Source organism: Cydia amplana, chromosome 10 (genome assembly GCF_948474715.1).
Source record: "Cydia amplana chromosome 10, ilCydAmpl1.1, whole genome shotgun sequence".
Taxonomy (NCBI): Eukaryota; Metazoa; Arthropoda; class Insecta; order Lepidoptera; family Tortricidae; genus Cydia; species Cydia amplana.
In genome coordinates this window covers 5,333,289-5,359,029 of record NC_086078.1, presented here as the reverse complement: position 1 = coordinate 5,359,029, position 25,741 = coordinate 5,333,289, and the positions used below count along the sequence as shown (strand labels likewise).

The window sequence follows — 25,741 nt, the reverse complement described above, 5'->3', positions numbered from 1 at the left end:
ATAGTACATAACAATAGTAAGCCTACTAACACTTCTAAATAGTTCGAGCCGTTTATTGCGTTGTGTAAGCTTCATCAGGCTCAGTTATCCTAGGGTCCCATCCAAACTTTTGGTTTCGGTACTTCCAATGACGTAAAATTCGGTAAAATTATTACTGCAACGAGTGTATCTAAACTCTTGTAGCTTTGTGTAGATGTAGACAGAATTCTACTATAAAAAATATTCCACTAATCACGTAACCCACGATTAGGACGAAAAACACTTCTTGAAGATTGTACAAAGTTAATGCCTTCCGTTCTTTATTATTACTAGATAATGCGTTGCCAATTTTAGAGTTTACCGTGAACTCCTCAGTTCTGACCCATTGCTGTAGGATTCCTCCTTGGAACAGATAGTGGAGTTTTTTATCTATTACTGGCAGGTAAGGGCTTCCATAGCGCAGCCCGTAGACTATCGAGCAGGGCAAAGGACATTCTGACATTGTATGGAATAGGGGTCTGCCATCTTTCAAGTTAGATGTTTTTCTGCTTATGTATTTAGCATCGCTTTTTCTTAAGAGAACTGCGTACTGAAATTGGCGCTTATCAATAAATGCTTTTATTTTCTTATCATTAAATGGCTCGATCCTGTTCTGGGCTTCGAGTTGGTGTCTGATCTCCGGAGTCAAGCTCGTATCGAAGAGTAGTAGATGTCTATTGTGAATGCCAAGTGTTAAATTGCTCGCTAGTAGTGCAGCCGGCGAATCTATTTCGGGCTTGTATCGCGGATATGTTATCGCTGACGTTAAGATTCCCTGAAAGCAACACACTCTTATTTACACTGTAAATCTGTTATTGTATTTTTCTTTGTGGTGCAATAAAGTGTATTTACTTACTTACTTACTTACTTACTCTATTTTAGGGATAAAATATAGGAGTATGTAATGTAATGATATAGTTTGCGGTTTGCCAGATTCTGTATGATTTTTTTACGTAGGTCAACGCTGTTTTTTTAGAGATGGCAGCTTGTTATTATATTAGCTAGTTTTCAGGTAAATCAGCTTATTTTAGGACAAAGTTATCGCTTTATGGAATGTGAGACACATTCCATAAAGCGATCTGATGCTCAATTTTAGACTTCTTACCGAACTAGATTAATTAGTGAACTGTTGTGTGAACTGTAGTGAAATAAATAGGGATACTTACGTCGATAGCACAGTCGATTATCAGCGAATATACGATTATGATTAGCACGACTGCTCTGAAGACTGGTCCCAAGAATTTGATAACGACTGTCTGTCTTATGAAGCATTTTACTAGTTCTATAACAGTCGTTGCGGATGATTGTGTATCTTTCGGAGCCCACCATCTGATCTCGACTTTAAGAACCACCAATGCTATTATAAGCAGTAAAAATATGTTAAACATGAATATGAAGAATATATCCGTTGAGATCAATTTCATCGTTGTCATAAATGTTGACTGGGGACCAGCTTTCTTTAGTAGGAAACACAGCTCATCTTGCGATAGAGGGTAGGTCGTGTCGATATATCCGTAGTAGGAATTTTTAAGTATTCGCGAGTTCAGTTCAAGATCCGTGTAACCGTCTATTAGGTCGCGGGTGACCCCTGTGGCCGTTCCATTGTCCAGGAGGTCTCCCACTGTGCTTCCGTCTCGAGGTGCTAAAGCGTTGCATGAAGCGTTTAATATACTCATCATAGTCGAAGCTAACCTCGAACTGCAATCAATTTGCGCTGTGTCGTCATAGATGAAAGGCTTTCTAAATACGCTCAGACGAAGCTCCCTACCATACAAATTTTCGTATTGACGGGACAGCAAACTTCCGATATTTATTTCGTTTGATACATCTATGATTTGATCAAAAAACGGATTGTAAGTGTACATCCTCAAGCGTTCGGACCACAGTACAAGAATTGAGTTGGGTATTCTTCTACCCCAACATAATTGGAAATGTTCTTTCATGGCATAGTGGAAGTAGCTGTCCATTTTCACTTCTATGTTTATGACAAAGATTACTACACTTCTCGGCTTAAACACTCCTGTTCTACGTAGGGTGTATATTACTAAATCATTGTTTTCTACAGTTAGTTGGTTGGACGTCACAATGTAAGCTGTCATTCCGTGTTTGTCGATTCTGGGTTTCGTTTCGCTGTTATTGCTGTTAGGGCAACCATCTAGGAGCAATACCGGATATCCGTCGTTATAATTCTCAGTGTATTTCAGTATCCTGTTCTCGAAATAAGTGAACTCGCAGAATATTATGGTGAAAAACCATTGGCGGAAAGCGTTATAGATTTTATCGACGACTTGAAAAGCAAAATCGGCCTTTGCACTCGTTTCGCTGTGGTACGCTTGAACTTCTTGAAATAGAATGGATGGATTTACGCATAGTGAATGTTTTAGCAGTAAAGTTATACCGAGAACGGTTAGCATTTTACGAGAGCGGCTGTGGCGTGGGGCAGGACACTTGACACTGCAGGTTTTAAGGTCAGTTTTGTATTAAAAGGGGCGTTGATATCATTAAGCGGAATGTCAGCGCTGTTCGACGGCATGTCAATTATCGCTGCAAGGAAAATATTGGCCGAGGCAAATTGTGTCACCAACAACAAATTAAAATGTGTAACTTTCAAAGTTTGAATAAAGTTTGCTTTTGATGTGGATGTGGATAATTACAGCGTAGATAGTATAATAGTTACGTAAAGGTATATAACGTTCTACCAGGAGTAGGCAGGGCTTGTTAACGTTACCAATTCACATTATAAAGTAACGTTACTTAACGTTAAAATCATAAAAATACCTTATTACCGGTAGTAAATGGTAACGATACTTGATAACTTAACATTATTATAACGTTAGCTAGTTAACGTTAATTTTACCGGTAATTTTACTTTTTATTGCAGGGCTTGTTAACGTTACCCAATTCACATTATAAACTAACGTTACCAAACTAACGTTACCACTATCATTCTTTAAGCTGATATTTGCTTGTAATTTCATACACAATTTTAAGGCCAGTAGACCTTATTGACCATAAATACGGCAGGGCTTCTGTCAAATTGAAATAGAATCAGTCAAAATACATTAAAGATAATTATGTACGTTAGTAAAACTCAACTTTAATTCTAGTAGTTAGAGTTCATAGTCTTTTGTCATTATTCTTTATGTTTATCAAATGAAAGAGGTGGTATTCTACTTGTTTAAGATCTTTGTCCAATATGCATTGCGTCTCACTCTCTCATTAAGCAAAATGTGAGACGCAAATACACAATGGACCGAGATTGGACAGATAAAATACCACCCGGCTGTGTCGGAATATATTTGCCAAAATAAGAAGGTTGCAAAACGTCATAAATTAGTTTGTTAAATATGATGGTATAGCTAATTCGTTACTTGGTCGGTTTATATTAGGTACAGGCGTCTTTGATATAATATACGTCAAGATTATATAGGTTGGATAATGTCTTGATTTTTTTTGTGAAATATGGAGGTGTTGCTGAAATGTAATTTAGTCGGATTATATTAAATGAGACACCTATTTATTGATGTTACTGCTTGCTTGTAAAATAGTCTGGTCAGCACAGTTCATAATGTATGAGAGCTCTACATGAATTCTCACACCAGAGATTTTTTGAGATGTGATAACCTATGTTGCAAATACTATATTTAAAAAGAAATCTCCACAAAATATGTCACATTCTTTTAATAAATCCAAACTATTATTAAAATACAAAAAATATATCAAAACATGAATCCGACACTCGAGATTTTAATATCATTTTATTTTACATTTCCAATTCCCGTTTCATTTACACCCAATATTAAATCTTTTTCCGTAATAAAATGCGTATATAATTACTGTCATCATCTGTATTTATTTTATTTCTTTAACCCCTTATTCATAAACGCGCTACAAACTTCAATTAGCTAATAATAGTAATAATCGTTTGTCCTTATCTGTCACTTTAACTTATGTATTTGTAAGTAAGGGATAAACATAATTGAACTAAATCAGGCCCGTAAAGTTTATGAATAAAGTGGTTAATCTTTATTGCACAAAAGAAAAACCTTATAGTACAAGAGGCGGACTTAATGCCATAAGGTATTCTCTACCAGTTAACGATGGATTGTCCTCCGGGCCATTTGATCGATGACCTCCTTTGATTATTTATTTTTAATGGACGCCAAAATCCAGACAGGAACTTCGATTTTGACATTTACCACAGTAATGCAGTCGGTAGCAATGTGGCGCTTCAAAATTGCTGCAGTCGACTGCATTGCTGTAGAAAACGTGAAAAAGGTCATTCAAAGGGTAATAGGGTTATATACACCGCGGGGGTTATTACCCGAAAGATTTAAACCAACGATTTTAGATCCTAATTAGAGTATATAAAGTTATATAACACATAGTCCAAAAACCCTTAATTTAAGAGATATTAATTATTTAAAACAAATCACAAGTTAAAAAATCTCAATTCTAACACACCCTTATGCGTGACGTAGCCACCAACTAATTTTACACGCAGACGCACTAACTGCATGGTTATTAGCCAAATTCGAACTTCTAACGAAATTTTGTTCTGTTCTCAATCACGAGAGTGCAAACTATTTACCTTCACGATAACTGGCTGATAGTTTGACGAAAATGACGAAATTGATGTCAAGATATGCGCAAGATAAAATCTTTAAATTTGATTGACTGTAATAAATAAAATTCGCCATGCCGCATTATCCTCCGGCTCATTTAGCGGATATTCACTTTGTGTACGGATTTGGAAACCCGAAGAACTATGTGCTTCCGGCACGACGGACCCACTTCAGCCTCGTTCCCAGTTCGTAAATTGGCTAGACGAACAATACCCTGAGAGGTGGATTGGCCGTGGAAGCAACGTCCTAACCTGGCCCGCCCGGTCACCCGACTTAACGCCATTGGTTTTTTTTCTATGGGGAACTCTGAAAGATAAGGAAGGAATACTCAACACCAGTGAAGTCTGGAGAAGAATTATTAATAAAAATTCGAACGGCTTCCGAAGAAATAAAGAACACTTTTGTAAACCTAAATAATGAAATCCGTTTAAAATTAAATCTTTGTGCTGAAAACGGTGGTACACACTTCGAAAACCTAATTCATTCTTCTTCTTCAACCTAGCGTTTTCCCGGTCTAGCGCCAGGGTCCGCTTTCCTGCTCAGCCTTCTCCACTTTGCCCGGTCTTCGGCATCCTCAGGTGTGAAAACCTAATTCATTAAATTAATAAAAAAGCGTAATTGTTTAACATAGTTGTTTATTTTACTTTACTCAGTATAAATCAACACATCGAGAATTTAAAATACGTACTGATAAGCATGATCGATATTTTAACAAAAGGTCATTCATTGATTTTAACAAAGTAATCATCCCTTTCCAGCTGTAGTATGAGTTAAAACAATAAGAGACATGATTTCTTTCGGATATAATCATGGTTAATGGCTTTGGTTATCTCACTCAAAGGAAAAGATTTTATCGCAAAGTTCAACAATAATAACTGCACTGTACCTACTGTTGTAGTAATTAATAAAGTTTTGATACAATTTGTGGTATTTTGAGGTGCCAATCAATTGAAATAATTTCAACGTAAACATGATCCTAGACATAACTTGACACTTCTTGTCATGGAACACATGTCACTGCATTCGCCGTGCATCGTATGATATCGGAGTGATTCGTGAAATGTCATGCTCGCTCTCTGTTTCTCTACTTGAGATTAATTAAACTCGCTCACTCTCTGAATAAAGGCTTGTTCACAAAGAAGCGGTAAATTAATATGATTTAATTTGTACTGAAATAGTAGTTTAATTAAAATATATAATTGGACCCATGTTGATATAACATTATTTACTCGTACTGTCGTCAAAAATACGTGGTTTAAATCTTTCGGGTTATTAAATCCCGCGGTGTATAAGATGAAATGATGCATTAATAAAACTTTAGTTAACTAACAATATTATATTAAATCATTAACAACTTTGACAGCACGATCTCTTCGCAGGTAGGTGCTCTACAAGGAGTTTATATTACAACATTATTTCCAAGAAATAATCTCTTATTATTAAATTATACAACGGGACTTAATCGCGTATCGTTGTATAATTTAATAATGTGTAAAAATCGTGAAAGTTTAAATCAGTGTAATCTCTCATTGTTACGAAAATGTTGGTAGGGTGGCTTTAGGTTACTTTTCGTTCATATCGTCTTGGATATGGGTGAACATGGTGTTAATACACTCAGTATCAATCAACCTGTAAAGATATTGTAGCCTGGCCTTTTCTCGAAAAGTCTTCTAGAAAAATTTACGCTCATGTCGTCTCGGATATGAGTAGGTATATTTGGTATCAGTGCATTCAGTATAATATCCTGAACACAAATATATGAGATGACAAGCGCGAAAGTGGTGAGGGTAGTTACTGTGATGCAAAGTTTTTACCATTTTTCTTTTAAACATACCATGTGGGGTACCAAATGAAAGGGCCTTGTGAGTAGATCACAAATATATAACATACTGTAACACTTTTATACTTAATCCAACAAATTATTTGAAAACGTTCAAAAATTTCACAATGAGTTGATTTCCAACTGCTCTAAATTGACTAAGATAACTTGATCCCAAGTTTCCTTGCAATTATACGTAATCGAGGGCCAGGCTCATACTAGTTCTCATGTCGCGATGCGCTATCGCTAACAAAAACTAAGCGTTACGAATTGCTGACATTTGCTTCTTTTAGTTTCTCTACTCAAGCATCGGATGACAGGATCGTTGAAAAGGGACAAACATATCCTTTGACGTTACGTTACTCTTCTCGTGAATTGTCAAATTTTAAAATTCGAAATTAGCTTTGGAATTTGTCCGGGTGGCTATTCGAAGTATAACTTGGTGGACGGTACTTACTAACCAAATAAGCTTGAGATCCAGTATCATAGATAGTTGTAAGACTTTAAGGGTCTATTTATATCTGACTGTGCATCCTGTATTCTAAACGTTTTGTGAATAGATATAAAAATTGACACCTATCATTTTTCACATAAACACAGATACTTTATGCATTGAATTATTAAACCTTAACGCAATGCCATAAGTCATAAGGTATATTTTCCTAATATACCTTGATGCTAATTCGAACTTTGTTATAAAAGATGTCATTTTATATCATTCGCGCGTGCATTTCACTCGTACTAGATGAAATATGTATTGGTGCGAGCGAGACGGTTGGGCGAATGATAACAAAATGATATCTTTTTGACATCTTAAACAAAGTTTGACTTGGCCTCTGTGGAAGCCTGGAAATACAGCATACTTCATTGACTTTTTATGCTGGAAATTGATTTAATTATTGCGAGAAAAATAAGTATGTAGTCTTCATAACTTGTACAGTTATGTACTGCCAAAAAACTAGAAGTGTCCATTAATTGTGTAGAACATTATTTGCTGTTTGTTTCCAAAATCATGCTGCTATTCTGCGAATATAGCAGTTCCTCGGGCAGATAAATTAAACATGATCGAAACAAATACTATTAAATTAACCACAATAGTAAACTTTTCTCTCAGTGTGGGATATTCTCGGTCATGGAAAACTTACAAAATTATTGTTTTTTTCATTAAATCTATAATTAATATTATTGTCGGGAGAAATTCTGACCGTGTAGTCGTGTAAGCTTCATAGCCCATTCTTCAAAAAAATTCTAGTTAGAAATTACTGTTTAGGTAGTATAAAATATAAAATAAAAAAAAATGTTATTTCTAAAAAACGGGAACAGATATCAAGTTGTTAATTCGCAGACGGGTATTCAATATGATATATAATTCACCCGTGTAGACACATTTTACTGTGCAATTAATGTAACTTTAACTTTATATTGACTCCACTATTAGTAATTCGGTATTGTTAGATTACAAAGTAATCTGGGAATCGGTAATCAGATTACAAAGTAATTTCGAGTAATCGTGGAACCAGGAATCAATTACGAAATGCCCATCTCCATTTAACATGTCTTTGTCTCACGGAAGTTTTGTTATTAAAATTGCCCATCTCTGCTTGAGAGTGAATGAACATTCGCTCGATTGTCAATGATGATGGCACCTATCAGTTAATCAAACGGTAAATAAGCAGCAGTTAACGTTACCTACTAACGTTAACAATGGTGTATCGATACCTTTGACTTAACGTTAGCTCAAATTGACAGCTGCTAACGTTACCATTTTGTTACCGGTAAAGAGTAGTATAACTAACGGTACCTGGTCTAACGTTAGTTACAACTTAACGTTAAATCTGTCACCTTGTGGTAACGATACCAACTTTTTAACGGTATTTAAAGCCCTGGGAGTAGGTACCTAAATGTAGATAACCGTGCTATAGTTATTATGCCATTATTTGATATTGATTAGTTATATACATACTTATATCGTGCTTTGAGCGATTCAGTTAGTCAGCGAGCGAACAGTGGCCTCCCGGAGTGCCTTAGCCGGAGTTTTTACCTATTAAAATAAAGGCTACTTTCGACCTATCTTACTGACTTGGCAGTAAGGAATCGGCGCGACATCAGAAGATACTGCAATCAAACTAGATCTTGTTAGAAATACTGTGTGCTGCGCTTTAGCCAGTAAAAGGCAGGCGCGGATCCACCGTTGTGGGCACGATGGGCATGCCCACAACCCTAATAGTAATGTCCTATCGATTCCCCGACTAAAACTACGCCGATTTTTCGCAGACGTTTTGGCAGAGGAACCTTTCGCAGAATTTTATTACGCAGATTAGTTGTTGATATGCGGATTAACTTTACTAGACTGATCGTTTGGTACCTAACTGTCACGATTACCCGAGTAACCATTGGTTGAAACAAGTCCTAATTATTTGCAAGAATAAAGATTATTTACTAACAGGGGCAATTATTTTTAGCTTATGGGGTCTTAGAAATCTCAAACATTCACAAATATTAGTACATTTTTCTAAATTAATAATGCCAGCTTTTAATTTACAGGTGTATTTAGGAGTTCTTTTTCCGCGTAGTTAGCGTTGCATTTATTTTTATATTTATCTATGTATAAAAAGTGTTATCTGCATCAATGAATCAATGTTGTAAGTAACGCAATTGCTAAATCACTAATTTACCTGTAACTTTAGTACATTGAGTAGTCTAGTCTACAAGCTCAAAAAGATGAAAAATATTAAAATAGAGATACTGCACTCAAAAATACGTGTGATACCCACTGTGATACCTGATTCGATTCGGAATAATGTCTAGAAAATGTATTCGAAGCGCACGAAGCGCACATCAAAAATTGGTAAAGTTATAATTATAAACATGAAGAAATACATATGGTATTTCGTTTTTGGCCAGTAGGTACATATCTCATAAACATACCTCGCAACCGAGATAGCAAATCTGTAGCAGTTGTACGTCAGGGTTATCACTACTACGTATAAACTAAAGTAAAAATTATTTTTTTCTTTGTTTTCAAACACACCAATATTTTCAAGCAATGAACATTCCATGTTAATATTTGAAAGAAATGCGAAAAAAAACGTAATGTTATAAACAAAATAACAGATACATTGAATTGCAGCGCATCTAATATTGATATTGACCTGTTAATTTATTTTATTTGACAGTAAATTAAACCGGGTTATATCGGAAGAGGGTCAACAAGCTTCTCGATCAATTTTACTAAATCTTACATACCAAAAAGTTAAAGTAAAATGGTTCATCATAATCGCCAACCCTGACACAAAACTGTCATATGCTACGGTTTTGCTAACTCCGTTGCGGGGTATGCTCATAAACTAATTTAAGATATGAAGACAAAATATTCCTAAAGAGGAGGAAATCCCCATTAAAACAAGCAACGGGTTGCACTCCGGGAGTGCCGGCAGAAGTGAAAACTCAATGACATTGTAACCGATAACTACAGAAATATCTACATTTCACCCGAGCGAAGCCGGGTTTTCGTCTAGTATATTTATAAAGTACCACTCATTTTCTTTCGCTATTTTACTTTACACAGACGGTCAAGCCATCATCAGTCACACACAGTCGCAGTCGTTTGAATTAATAAATATGTATCCTTATATATTTTTATCATTCAAACGCTTTTTTAACGCGCGTTGAAAAAGCTGCCATGCGAATAGGGCCTTACGCTTGTTTAAAATTCGAAATTCAAATTTGTAGCGTTAGAGTCTGTGCGGAAAGAGAATAGTCGTGAAATGTATGGGATCCAATACATTCTACGACTCTTCTCTTTCCGCACAGACTCTAATTGTTTAAAATTCGAATAGGCATTGTAAAGTTACCTTGCAGACCTCGTATCTAAATATATTTGGTCATGGTATTTTGAGTTTTATTCACCAGTACTAGAGTTCACTTTTATTAGCGATTTTCATCAAGATGTAGCTTTATTTGTTTAAAATTCGAGAAATTGTAAAGTTACCTTGCAGACATCGCATCGAAATATATTTGGTCATGGTATTTTGAGTTTTATTCACCAGTACTAGAGTTCACTTTTATTAGCGATTTCATCAAGATGCAGCTTTATTGAATTATCTCATTGAGTGGTCCTTACGCTCTCGAGTTTATAATTTTTTCCCCACCTCAAAAAGTGCCCAGCGCCGCTAAAGAAGTTTTCACTTCAAAAATTCTAGCTCTAGGTTAGGTACTCTTTATAGTTTTAATTTAATACTAAAAATAGCCCTCCGCGCGTCATTTTCAGGATGCGCACGCGGTGTGAAAAGGTAAAGGTATTAAATATTCATTTAAAAATTTGGAAAAAAATTATGGTTTATGGTGTATATTAAACATGTCAATGCATGTACTACTGTTAGAAATTTCTAGACATTATTTTGAATTCAATGAGGCATCACACGTATCTCTATGAGGAGCAGTATCTCTACTTTCCACCACCCTGAACTTGTCGACTAGACTATAGTCTACTTAACGAAATCTTCAAAAAAAACCGGCCAAGTGCGAGTCGCACTCGCGCACGAAGGGTTCCGTACCATTACGCAAGAAACGGCAAAAAAATCACGACTAAAAGTTCCTTAAACGAGAAGATTACTCTGCCAAATGAAATTCTTACAATAATTGTTCTGCTAATTAACACTAAAGCGAATTGAACGGTATAAACTGTCGCCTAAAAGTTAGATGTTCGGCGAAACGTAGTCTGTGAATCGATAATCTGCGAAAAATTGCTCGGAGAATCATTAGGTACCCCCCTAATAGACTTGTGACGTCATCACGGTCTATTGAGATTGGGATGGTCGTTCAAGAGTCATGATTGTTCATAAGCGACTTACTTCTTACGTCTTACTTGAAGATTTTTGGGTTGCTGTGACCACAACCTATTTTGAGGGCTGGATCCGCGCCTGGTAAAAGGTCTAATATGCCTCAAATGTGTTGCAGGTCGCGCAAGCGGCGGAGTGCGCCCGCGCGGCGGAGCTGCGCGCGCAGGCGGCGAAGCACGCGGCGCTAGAGCACGCCGGGCGGAAGGACGCGCGCGCGCAATGCCACAAACTGGTAAGTGTTGTGAGGTGATGATACCCTACCCTAACGCCGAGTCAGACAACGCTACGGAGCCACGCTGTTACGTCGTCGCCCAAATCTAATATTTAATTAATTTCATTTTTTTTATGTATATTGTTTTTCTTTGTATCTTTTCTTTTATATTTTGTAGTTTCACAGTGCCTTGTGTGTATATTGTAATGCTGTGATTGCTCTGTTACTTATTTGATCAATGAATAAATAAATGATGGCCTATAAGGTTTAGGCCTGGGTCCGCCTTGTCCGAGGTTGCGATAAGGCGGCATCACACACTGCGTACTGCTACTTATACCCCTTCGGGCTTATGAATAGAAGGCAAAGAAAAATACGCTCAACGTGAATATGCTTGTCGGCACCACGGCACCACCACCAGGGTGGAGCGAATTCATGACCGATGCATGCTGCGCTGAAGGATATCCCTTGGCTTGACGTTAGTCGAATTTTGCCGTTACAGTCATACTCCCTAAGCTATTCATGTCTCTTTATAATAAACAGATATATCAAAAAAAACGGATAGAGAGAGACAAACAGTTTGTGTGATTTGACAATCGTTTATGACGCCATAGGACACCGATCCAACAAGCCTCTTTTCATTTTCTTTCAAGTTCTCAAAATTTTGTTATTATATTAATAAGCTTAATAGCATTGTTCGCAGACGTTTCTGCTTAATACAAAATTAATTATATTAATGTTTTTGTTTGATACACAAGGTAAAGATATATAGTTCCTTCTCAAAATGATTGCTGGATGCCTCTTTACATATCACGCGATTTGCGCATCTTAATAATAACGATTCGAACCTATTTCGGTTTTCTCAAATCTCAACATATCCGTCGTTTAGCAGTGCTACGAGTCCTGCTGCCACGCCACATTATTACCCATTTCTCTATCCTTTTCTCTCTTGTTAAAATATATGCAGCAAGTGTCCATCGAATATTTTTGTCTCTTGCACACTCCAGTCGCAACAAACATCACGAGTGTACTGAAACCGTGTGGTTCCGGCTAATACGGGCACAACGTTAATACTGTTAAGTGTCGTGAGTTAAAACGTTCCCTTTTAGTGATACTCTAATCAATGAGGAATTCTAGTCACAGCACAGACAGCTTTCTGTACTTACATAAGAATGTTAGAAGGGCGTTAGTAATTTGACATTTTGAGTCATCGTAAGGGAGCCCAAGAGGGGATTTACTCGAGCGCGTCAAATCAACACAATAAAATCTTGCATCCCGTTGATTACGAGTACCTCCACCATGTATGAATCAACTCCACAGAACTAGTAACCTCCTTAGCGATCCGTAAGCGAGTCAACTTCTTAGGTATTTTTAATTACATATTATTTTGTTGTTGATCAGGTTGATCAGATCAGGTTGTAACATTAAATGTTAATATCCTGCAAAATCAGTCTTACACAAATAAATCCAACTAAGTAAGCAACATTTTTTATACTTTAAACGCTGTAATTATCAAAAAAAATATTGTATGTAAATTGTTCCCCAATCACAATCACAAACACGCATACAAAATAAGGGTTTATGTTCTTCGTTGACTAGGGTATTGTGCCTAATTTATACCATGAACATTTCACACAAATACCAATCGATAGTACCTACCTCTACAATGATTTATTGTGATTATGGACTCTATTACTAATTGCTTGATGCTGATTGATCGTTGGGCCAGTTTTTAATAAGAAAACACGTAATAAATTAACTAAAGTAATGGTCTTCAGACAACGATTTTAGTTCCATTACCAAGGTCTTCTGCCCTAGTAGCACGGTCGCATTTTTATCGTTTATCGCCATGCCTGTCACGTTCTAACAAGTATGAAAGTGCAAAAGTGACGGGCATAGTGATAGTCGATAAAAATGGAACCGTGCTGAGCCCGCTGTAGGGCTAAGATGGCCGGCTGTTTATCATTTGTCACCATGGCTGTCACGTTCTAACAAATATGTAAGTGCGAAAGTGACGCATGGAATGACAGGTGATAAAAATGCGACCATGATAGCTGGTCTGGAGTCTAGACAAAGACAAGGAAACGTAAATGTCAGTTTGAATTAACTTGGTCACTTCCAATATTATTTTATCCATCGAATCATAAATTGTATAATTTACCTAATGCAGGGACGTGGGCAGTTTATAGCCAGACTAAACTGGAGTTAGACTTATACAAGTTTCCTTATTAAAGGCAATAGCATTAGCTAGTCTAGCTACATACTGCCCTCCTAAGGTAAAAGGCCGTATTTTCATATAGTGTTCTTTGAAAATACGGCCTTTTACCTTAGGAGGGCAGCATAGGTAGGTACCTATATCCTCTGTTCGTGGAGCTATGAGATTATAAATAGTTTTTAACAAGTTGTTTGTGTTGCTAATATTTGTAGTTGTTTTATTAACGTAGCGTGACTTAAGACGCTCGCTTTTCGTTGAAATTTAGGCGTTATATTAAAAAAATATCTAAAATGAATTTGCACTATTATACCATATATGTAGTTATGTATTGGAATTGGGTCGATTTGTGTGTTATTGTCCATTAATACATATATCTACATTTATGTAATAGGAGTAAAATCAAAAAGGTGGATTTTAGTTATAACTTATAATAGCATGTCACTCCGACAAGTGAAATGGGCCCCTTAGAGCTTACATTTTCAATAGTTTCTCGTGGGGAAAAGAAGGTTGCCACCAGTCTATATTGATTTTAAGCATAATTAAAACAGGGTTCTTTGGTACCTAGTTTTATATTTATAAGTTACTATACTGTACTATAAGAGATAGAAAAGCACTTTCAGAGTTACTTTATAGCGCCTATCGTAAAACTAATAGCAATGTTGTTGTTTGTACACAGCTGGAGGAAATCAAATCGAAGGAGCGAGTTATAATGCAGCTGAAGAGAGAGGCAGCAAGGGGAGCCCAGGACAGCACACAGGTAAGATTAGATAAGATATTAACTTATAAAATTTGAAAATTAACAGAAAAGCTGAGAAAATAGGTGTGGATACAAAAAAATATAACTGCAACGTGATATGAAACGGCGGTTGAAGTAACAATTATTCTCTTTAATATGCGTTATACATACATGTTCTGAAGCGCCACATGCGGAAATGTGACATTGAACCATCGCACTGGGAGACTTCGGCACAAGATCGGCCGAAGTGGAGGCATACAGTGAGCACAAAAGTGCAAGCCTTCGAAGAGCAGAGGCGAGTGGAACTCGACGCAAAGCGTGACGAGTTAAAGGCCCGACCACCTGCGGTCATCAACTATAATTATGTCGGAGGGGTGCTGACACTGCTGACCTGCGGTGAGTGCGGTCGTGCATTCACTGCAAAGATAGGCTACGTCAGCCACCTAAGAGCCCACGATCGTCGCTCTCAATAACCAGTACAACCCCAGTCGCCGTGGCCGAAACCGGCCAGGAAAGGATGATTGAATACATTTGAATTCATTCCTTTTTTTTATTGATTGACACCGATAACATCAGTTGGCATCTTTGATTGACATGCCAGTTTACAATATACGGTGGCCAGCAAACAGGCAACCAAACTCCCTGATGAAAAAATGTACCAAAAGGTAACTTAGATCGGTAGCGCCACCACAAGTAAATATGAGCGTACAAAATATTACAAGCATTAACTCATTTCCTCCTGCCTCCTCAGTCGTGAATACAAATGCTAAGGGCGGTTGCATAATGTCCACCGTTTTGTCATACGTAGGTACGCTTTACGATTTCCAGAAACACTCAAACGCAGAGTTTATAGTTCTCGGAACACTAGCTTTGGCTGTCCTGAGAACTGTACGGTTACCATCAGTTTGTCACTGAGATAAACGCCGTCGAGAACGTAATTTACTTTCTATACATCCCGTTTGCACTAATATGCGAGTGCGAGCGAGATGTATAGAAAGTAAATTACGTTCTCGACGGCGTTTATGTCAGTGACAAACTGATGGTAACCGTACTGGTTGAGCCAAAAAGACGATCCTGTGCGGGTTATAAACCGAGGCGGCGCATGACCTTTGTCGTCATATGGTTTTGAATAAGCTTGTGGTAAAAATCTATGTTATAAAATGCAAGTTATGTTGGCTATTACTTAGTTAGTGTATTTTGTAATATATTGTTTAAAGAAATAGAGCCGTTAATCTATACTAACATTGAAGGCGGTTATAATCTGCTTTTACTACGAGGTAGTTATCCTAATTTGTGGTTTACCACTCAATGGTATTGTATTCTTGAGACTCTTCGAGTAAACTAGCTCAGTTCAAATGATTTACACTATACATAAAGTTGTATATATTACTATGTCTTCGAGGAAACTTGCTCGTCTGTACTTACGAGCTAGTCTACACAGAAAATAACAACATTGGATATTATTTTCTCTACCCACACACTTATTCTTTTAGATACTAAACTAAATGCACACATACCTACAAGGTATATAAAATTTACATTGTAGCTTTACCAAAATAGAAAAACAGACAGAAAATCACTTTAATCTCCCTAAGCTAACATTTTCAAAATCAACGCTGACTTGGTTGATCATCTCATCTCAAAACAACTAATTTTTGAACGAAAATATCAATTCAAAGTTTCAAAATTCCACCATTTCCGATGGGCTTTTGGCCACATTGCTTACTAACCAGTAAAAACGTGTTAGCCGACCACGAAATAGTTTCTTTAGATTTGTGGACCACTTTTACGTTGGTTCTAAGGCAGTCAGTTTTGACAAGCAATACCTAACGTTTTTGCATTCCGGAGTCGTGTGAATATGCCGCAGGCTGCGCGGGAGCAGGAAGGCTCTTATTCAATAAGCTCACTAACTACAATACTATAGGGTAACCATTTTAAGCTTGAAGTCTGATTATGTATAGTTGTTATAAATATAGAGGTCTACTTATACTAGAGGTGAGTAAGCAGACGAGTAAAATCGTTTCGTAAACAGGGAGTATGTAGCCCCGGGACGATACCCTAGTTAATCAACTTATTAAATTAAATCATGTTATTTAGGTAAATGTATAGGGTTAGCGACATGCAATCTATTATAAGATATGATATTATGTGAGATGTTTGGTTGGTTTTAATGCTCTGTACATTCAACCATTATCTACGTATACGATAACTATAGTAATATATAAGCGACGGTACCATATATGGACCAGATGAATTACTCAAAAAGTTTACAATATTCTCAAACATTCCTGTGACATTCAGGATTACTAAGAGCATTTTACCGTTCCGATAGTATCCCGAAGAAAAAACGAAACTGAAACCTAAACCTAGGTCTTGTTGTGCCAAAAAACTAACATAGTTTCGAGAATCTACTGTAGGGGTTAGGAATGAACAAGGATTCGAACCCGCGTCCACGACATCAGTTTACCAAAAGCTGACCTTATGATTGCTTACTGCTAAATGCTCAAACAATTTTTCACTGTTGGTAACTACTCGTAAGTTACGTTACATGTTATTTGCGCGTCATCGTGATACTGTTACCACGCATGCGTGAACTGCCATACGAGCAGTTAGTTAGCAGTTAGACACGAGTACAGTCGGCGTGAACAGTAGCGGATGAAACGACACGTCAAACGTATGATAAGTTGATAAGCTTTACAGAAACATAAAGGTAGTAAGAATGCTGTTCCTTAAAACGTTTCCCAAGTACGTTGACAAAAATGTGCATTGCGATAATAATTAGGTACCTATGTATAATTTTTCTCAAGAGTATTAATAATCTACAGCTAGAAAAACATGCAATAGCAATCATCTTTTATTCATTTATTTATTTGATAAAAGACAAAAATAGAAGTGTGACAGAGGGGTCAGAAACAAGGCAATGGAAATAATTTTGACCCAATTATAACAAACGTTTAACAATAACAATAACAATATTTTTATTCATAATTAAAGTATGTGTATGTGTATCAAATCAAAGCTAAATCTCGTTTAACAATAACAATAACAATAACAATATTTTTATTCATAATTAAAGTATGTGTATGTGTATCAAATCAAAGCTAAATCTCGTTTAACAATAACAATAACAATAACAATATTTTTATTCATAATTAAAGTATGTGTTTGTGTATCAAATCAAAGCTAAATCTCCTAAATCAATATATGTATTTTGACGGTAATAAGTTTTGTTTTAAGACTTTTAGGTAAATAATTGTAGTTTTATTTTTAATAACTATTTTGTAAAAGACTTGTAAGTATGAAAAATATTCCAAAAAAATCTTAGTCAACGTATTTTTGGGCCGTCTTATAGGGTGTAGAAAATTTAGGCGCGTTGTCCTATCCCCTACTTTTCATGCTGACTGTACTTTATATTTGGGCGTTGAACATCATTCACCGTGTAGGCGTTGCGTTAAATTACCGAAAAACCGTTGCAGATGATGCTGGGATGAAGGTGCGAATTTCGTAGTTTTGTAACGATTGTTTAATAGTGCCGGTACCGTTAGAACTAAAGTAATAACGCGAATGAAGACATCAAAAGGATTGCAGCCTACATTGTGCTTTATGTACCTCTGCCTATAAGTAGGTAACCATATTAGGCAGTCAGTCTAAGTCTATTTGATTCGGCAAAAAAGTTGGTATCGGCTGGCGTTGAAGGAATTAAGTGGTGACATGACGATGTCATGGAAAAACATAATCTTTAATAGAAAAAAACCGACTTCTCTAACTACTAGCCTGGACCCACTTAACGGCGCTTATACTTTATTTGGTAATATGTATACATTTTATGGTAATCATAGTGGTTTGTTTAGTTTAGGTATCATAGTGGTTTTCCGGATCAAGGTCCGGGTCCGTTTCCGGATCCGGGTCCGAGTCCGAGTACGGGTCCGAGTCCGGCCGAGGCGGGCCCAGTCCAAGTCAAAATCGAAATTCAGAATCACAAAACGTGTACTATGCGTCGTTGAAGAGTTCTGTTCTGATCATCATCAGCAGTTCCGCTTCATCAAATGCCACAGTTTGTAATGTAAATGCTTGATTTTCTGATGAAAATATATAAATTTATATACGTATGCCTTTAAGATTTGAGGAGTTCCCTCAATTCCTCATGGATCCCATGTTCAGGACTTGAGATTTACATAAATGTGCCTAAAAACCTAACTTGCTTAACAAACATAACGAAAAGGACAAATCGCCAAATGCGAGCTATGCGTCGTTGAAGAGTTCCGTTATGATCATCATCAGCAGTTCCACTGCATCAAATGCGACAGTTTTTAATGAAAAAGCTTAATTTTTTGATGAAAATACAAAAATCTCTATATGCATGCCTTTAAGATTTGAGGAGTTCCCTCAATTCCTCATGGATCCCATCATCAGAACTCGAGCTTGACAAAAATGTGGCTTAAAAACTTAACTTGCTTAACAAACATAACGAAGAGGACAAATCGTCAAACGTGTACTATGCGTCGTTGAAGAGTTCCGTTCTGATCATCATCAGCAGTTCCACTTCATCAAATGTCACTTTTTTTAATGTATATGCTTGATTTGTTGATAAAAACACAAAAATCACTATATGTATGCCTTTAAGATTTGAGGAGTTCCCTCGATTCCTCATGGATCCCATCATCAGAACTGGGTTTTGACAAAAACGGGACCAATCTGTATGCATATACATACAATCAAAAAAAAAATTTTTCAAAATCGGTCCAGTAATGACGGAGATATGGAGTAACAAACATAAAAAAATAAATAAAAAAAAAACATACAACCGAATTGATAACCTCCTCCTTTTAGATTTGGAAGTCGGTTAAAAACATGCTGTCTCGATTTTCCGAGGACCAGCGAAATAATAAATTCAGAGATCGGACAGCGTCATTGCTCGCAATAATGGGACATGACTCCAAAATTGATTAAATAATTAATCATTTAATTAATTTCTTACCTGAGGTTTAATTTTGATTCCTAATCAATAAATAACACAAAGATTTCTTATAATGTAAATTTATTAAAAAAAATCAGTATGTTTTCCAAATTTTCTGAAGGTACTTTTTTATATCAAAAATATAATTAAGTGCTATTTATTGACTAGGGAACAAAATTAAAACTCAGGTAAAAAATTTATTAAAATAATTTTATGACTAATTATTTGATCAAATTTGGAGTCATGTCCATATTATTGCGAGCAATGACGCCAATCTGTCCGATCTCTGAATTAATAATAGATAAAGCCTTACTACCAAAACCTATTTCTATTATCTCTATTACTTACGTAGTTTAGCTAAACTCTACATAATCCCGGATAATTTATTATGTTTATTAGTTTGCGTAATATAATTTGCAGTATTTGCACCAATTGGCCTACGTGACTAGTGCTTAATCAGCTAAACAGTTTCCAGGTGTATTGAGCAACTTCTGTTTGGGCTCTACTTGGACTTATTTTTAGAATTACGGTACGGAGGCAATTTTCAGGTGTTATTCGTTGTAACTGAAATAATAGAACCCAAGAACTACTTTTAGGTACAACACAGAACACAGTTTTTTTTACCTAGGTAGGTACCTCATTTACTAAATAGTAAGCTACGTTCACAAGAAAAAAAAAATGGTTTCCCGGATTGAAGTGAAAATGGTTTGTAGAGGCGTAACGACAACGTGTCTGAATGGATCGAGATTACATACCTACTTAAAAAATAAACAAATAACACATCTTTTTTAAACATGAGATCCTGGGGGCCTAGCCAAGATGCCAGATGCCAATCGATTGCGCCGTAGCGAACGAAACACTAATGTTACAAAGACATTAGCGTTTCGTTCGCTACGGCTCAATCGATTGCCACCTTGGCTAGGCCCCCAGGATATTATTTAAATAAGAGTCCGTTAAAGGCGTTACACGAAACTTTTGGTTTTATTTTCATAAGGTTTAGTGTGTAGGTAGGTACGTATGTACGTTAGCGTCTTTACGAGGCCTCTCCGTCATTATTTTACTGATTCAAAATTATTTTGAACTCAATAAGATCAGAGTTCTCGTACATTTTTATGGTAGTTACTAGAAGTTGGCCTAAAAGGTAGAAAGTTAATTTGAATAAGAAAACACTTCCATAAGCGACAATTTAAATCCCAAGTCCCAATTAGTCCGCTTCTCTAATAGAGCACCGTATCGATAACAAAACAGTTAAAACGTTAAGACCACACATGATAATCAAGAAATGTGCCCTCTTCCCGAATCATAAGCGTGTCTATGGAATAATTAAAAAAAGTTGAATTTGGTCAAGCGCGACTGGGAAGAACTTTCGGTTCCGTTAAAAACCATTTTTTTTTTAATTTCACAGATGTGTCTATGTTTTGTTTAGTTTTATTGGTTTGCTCTATTTTCAGTAACTAAGTATCCAAGAAATGTGGCGTTTTAAAACGCAATTTGGATTGTATAGGTAAGTTTTCTCTGTGGGAACTTGAAGACACCATTTGTTTGTTTTGTCTTCTCATATCATTTTATTCAGTGCTAAGATTTTTAAGCTCTTCTGGGCTCTAATAATTTATTTAAGATGGTCTACCGTAGACTATCTGATAGAGTCCCGCCGCGCCGGTTCCCATTTTTAACTGGACCCTAAAAAAGATGCGGGATAAAAAAGCGTCTGCGTCCCATTATCATCGGTGTGGTCGTGCGCTAACCGTTCCACGTTCAAACTGCCATCCATTCCATACGGACTCTAGCAGTCGCGGCGCGCGCACGTTGAGACTACGCCTGTCGCCGCTAGGTTGGCAATCCGTGTTCCATTTGATTTGAAAATAACGCTCATCTCTACTGAGCGTTGACTCTAATCCAGTGAAAAAAGTGTTCTGTGACGTTAGTGTTAAGTTTTTAACTTTGTGACTGTGTACAGCCGTGTAGTCGTGATCTAACGCTGTGAGACTTTATATTTCGGATTTACTTTCTATCTCTGTAAGTACCCGTTTTATTGTTCCTCTTTATCTTATTTCGAGTTTTCAATCCAAAGAGAAAGCATTATTTTGGAATCTTTGTAGATTAAGTTGTAGCGTTTCTTATCATCATGTAAATTTCTTATTGGAATCTGTTTGGAATTTTAAATTAGATTTGAAGATAATTATTTATATACTGTTATTTGCACTAATTTAGTAAAAATGCAACGTAATTAAAATAGTTTCAAATGTGCATGTAGTAATGTAAACATTGCGTTTTCGATTGGCTAACATCATTAAAAATAATTAGCTATCGTCAGCAACAATATCAAATACAGGAACGTATTATTAACACTAGTTAATTAGGAAAACATTTGACAGGAAACATTGTTCTTGTGATATCGCTACAAAATAACGGTCTATGTTACTGGCCTAGCTGTAGGCGATAACTTTTTGTTGACATAAAACTTTTTATTCGAACGGTTGTTCCAAATTTAAATTTTGTTTATTTTTTAAATAATGATAGTACGTGTGTGAGAACAGTTAGTGGCCGACTCTACTACTAGAGTCCGTCTAAGGTCTAAGCTAAGTCGGCACAGACTTTGCAGTGACAATTTACCGTGTATAAGTGCCACTTTAAACGTCATCTTTTCACTGGAATTTGACGTTTATGTTGGCAACTCCACACGTTACTACAAAGTATGTGCAGAGAAAGTAAGGTAGAGACGAAATAATCTACTGATAATATTTTATTTTATCTTACACAGTTTTCAGGACAGTCAAACGTACACTAAAATAAAAAAAGCGGCCAAGTGCGAGTCGGACTCGCCCATGAAGGGTTCCGTATTTAGGCGATTTATGACGTATTAAAAAAAAACTACTTGCTAGATCTCGTTCAAACCAATTTTCGGTGGAAGTTTACATGGTAATGTACATCATATATTTTTTTTAGTTTTATCATTCTCTTATTTTAGAAGTTACAGGGGGGGGGGGGGACACACATTTTACCACTTTGGAAGTGTCTCTCGCGCAAACTATTCAGTTTAGAAAAAAATGATATTAGAAACCTCAATATCATTTTTGAAGACCTATCCATAGATACCCCACACGTATGGGTTTGATGAAAAAAAAATTTTTGAGTTTCAGTTCGAAGTATGGGATACCCCAAAAATTTATTGTTTTTTTTCTATTTTTGTGTGAAAATCTTAATGCGGTTCACAGAATACATCTACTTACCAAGTTTCAACAGTATAGTTTTTATAGTTTCGGAGAAAAGTGGCTGTGACATACGGACGGACAGACAGACGGACAGACGGACAGACAGACAGACATGACGAATCTATAAGGGTTCCGTTTTTTGCCATTTGGCTACGGAACCCTAAAAAGCTAAGTACCTACTAAGGTAAATCTGCACTTTCTAGGTGACGGTAATGATCATCAAGTTTACTAATTTTGCCATTCTATAATCTACTAGTAGATTGTTCATGAGTGCATTTAGCTTTGGTTTGGTAGCAAAGCCACAACATACGAGTGAATCATGTGGTTTTATACTCATACGTACCTATACGATTGGATAAATATGCACCTACTAATTCCCTATAGATTAATTTATTTACCTACCTACTTAAAAGTTAACTATAATTTAAAAATAATGTTGTAAAAGGCAGTATTTTTGCCAGTAGATGTTCTCTACCAGTTAACATTTAGGCAAAATAGTAGAACATACCCAATAGGTAGATATTTTATTGTTACTGTCTGCATTGAGGTATACAAGAGACGACATCTCGAACAAAATGTTTCCGCACCTCAGAGAAGTGCATGCACTTCTTTGCTTTTAGTACGTCACCGACCATTGACGAGATGCCACACATGTACAGAAAATTAAAAAAAAAAAGAAACAGAATTAAAAAATGCCTAGTGCCACTAGTGCGTGTTAAAAAGTTGCAACAATAGCAGAAGGAAATATAATAAAAGGGATGGAATAACATTTCACCAGTAAGCAAAGGAATAACTGTTGATTTACTATTATTTAGTTTTCAAAGTAAATGTTTGGTCGTAGAAAAAGTATTGTATGTAACGTTGTTTAACTGAGTTAACAAATACTCGTGGCGTCTTTATTAACAATTTTCGGCTTCGCATGCATGCATGCACTTCTCTGAGGTGCGGACACATTTTGCTCGAGATGTCGTCTCTTGTTATATACCTCAATGACTGTCTGTATACTTTATGCTTGACGGGCGAGGACACGTATTGTCATAATTAAGTACACCGATATAATTATAATTAGGTGTGTTCGGCAAATAACCCTATGAATCGCCTAATAACCTTGTTACATTACACACCCTAATTTCCCCAGTTAATGTTACGTTACCTACAGTTTCGCCACACCATAGCTAATAACAAAGGAACGCCTTTTTAATTATAAATACGAGCTTTGAGGGCTTGGTTAGGACCTCGTTGCACGAAACCTCGGGAGCTATTTTACGGTCTATAAACACACAGACTGGCATAAGGGACATTACCTTTGCCTCTTCAGCCGTCGGGAGTAATAAAAACCGGCCAAGTGCGAGTCGGACTCGCGCACGGAGGGTTCCGCACCATCAACAAAAAATAGAGCAAAACAAGCAAAAAAAACAAGCAAAAAAACGGTCACCCATCCAAGTACTGACCCCGCCCGACGTTGCTTAACTTCGGTCAAAAATCACGTTTGTTGTATGGGAGCCCCACTTAAATCTTTATTTTATTCTGTTTTTAGTATTTGTTGTTATAGCGGCAACAGAAATACATCATCTGTGAAAATTTCAACTGTCTAGCTATCACGGTTCGTGAGATACAGCCTGGTGACAGACGGACGGACAGCGGAGTCTTAGTAATAGGGTCCCGTTTTTACCCTTTGGGTACGGAACCCTAAAAAGTAACAATTTGTTTATGGCATGTCTGTAGGGCGCGAAGCAGAAGGGCTACCGCGAAAACCGAATTTGGCAAATTGCGGGGATCTTTCTCTTTTACTTCAATGAAGGCGTAATTAGAGTGACAGAGAAAAATGCCCGCAATTTCGATTTTCGCGGTTATAGCCCAGTTCAATCAGCTGACTAGCCCCATTTGCAGAAAGAGTTCAACGTTATTTAATAGGATTATGACTATTATGAGCAGCACTTTCTTCTGCGCAACAGTTGTAGGTGTTCTGTTCCTTTGTGTGCATAACTGCAATGGAATAAAATGGTTTTTATGAATGAATGAAATCTCTAATTACAGTTATGACTAATAGAAAACTGTACTTAGTCCAACCGTCAATGTTATTCGAAAAAAGTAACGTGCGGAGCGGAAGGTTGACAATATTCCAATTGTAATTTGGCCAGGGCTAGAACCGCGAAAATCGAAGTTCGCAAATTGCGGGCATCTTTCTCTGTCACTCTAATTACGCCTTCATTGGAGTAAAACAGCAAGATCCCCGCAATTTGCGAATTTCGGTTTTGCGGTCCCTCTGAGTAGGTATAATTTCGAACTTTCAAGTAGGTCGATATTGTCGATAATATATCACCGATCACATGCTGCCTGGAAATTTCAATGCTGGCACAAAAACATCGTTAGCGGCACCGTCAAAAGAAAAAATGAATGCACAATTTCGCTCTATTCATGCCTGGAACCTGTACTCGATAAAGGTACAAGTGCACCCATCGGACAAGTATTCACTATAATAAATAACTGTCATTCACTCCGTCCGTCTGCTCGTAAAGAACTTTCTACTCGTCCGTTGAACACAACGCGCCTTGATAATCGTGCTTTCAAACTTATCATGTGTTTTGATGTACATTTGATGAAGGGTTGGAGATTATTAGGCAATTAGACGATACAAATAAATAGTCAGGATAAATATTTAATATTTATACCTACAAGATAGCTTATCGTCAATGTCTTTAAGACATTTGTAGACGTCAGTTTTTGAACCCATTATGGTAACCGCCGATGCATATTTGTCGATACATTTTAGTGGAGATATTTTAATACTTACTTTTAAATATTAATTCTTATTCAAACTTTTAAGCAATTTTCGCCTGACCGTTGTTGCCTTGACCGGCGGAAATTAAAAAGATTAATCGGCGAATATGGATTCTAAATTTAAATTGATGTAAACGCTTTCGATTAAGCATAGTCAATTTACTAAATTATACTGTGGCCATGACACACCTTTTAAAAATAGATTAAGTTTGGAAACCAAATGGAAACTACGGTAGATGTATCTTCATAAACAATAATATTACCGATTAGTGATATTTCATCCTCATCTTGCTTGTTACGAAAAGATAGCGATTATTTAACAATCGAGT

The 25,741-nt window shown here is 36.6% G+C and overlaps 2 protein-coding genes across 3 annotated transcripts in view; one reads left to right on the top strand and one right to left on the bottom strand.

Moving 5' to 3' along the window:
* Positions 1–25,741, top strand: part of LOC134651310 (uncharacterized) — a 174,839-nt gene that overhangs the window by 12,672 nt on the left and 136,426 nt on the right. The window contains exons 3-4 of one of the 2 annotated variants that reach the window (XM_063506367.1): positions 11,422–11,535; positions 14,403–14,483. In XM_063506367.1, coding sequence (XP_063362437.1) covers positions 11,422–11,535; positions 14,403–14,483 — 195 coding nt within the window. Of the gene's footprint in view, positions 1–11,421; positions 11,536–14,402; positions 14,484–21,396; positions 21,436–25,741 lie in introns of those variants that run through there. The other variant, XM_063506368.1, reaches the window with a different exon arrangement.
* On the bottom strand, positions 169–2,619 carry LOC134651537 (uncharacterized). The gene is made up of 2 exons (XM_063506644.1): positions 1,185–2,619; positions 169–793 (listed from the first exon to the last, which is right to left on the bottom strand). Exons 1-2 carry the CDS (start codon positions 2,430–2,432, stop codon positions 170–172), a joined length of 1,872 nt encoding a protein of 623 aa, XP_063362714.1. The 5' UTR covers positions 2,433–2,619; the 3' UTR covers position 169.

Bases quoted from the DNA above. Each gene is read 5' to 3' on its own strand.
- LOC134651537 (XM_063506644.1), bottom strand. From the start codon at position 2,432: ATGCTAACCGTTCTCGGTATAACTTTACTGCTAAAACATTCACTATGC. The intron at 794-1,184 runs GTAAGTATCCCT...TGTTGCTTTCAG, and splicing joins TAATCGACTGTGCTATCGAC to GGAATCTTAACGTCAGCGAT.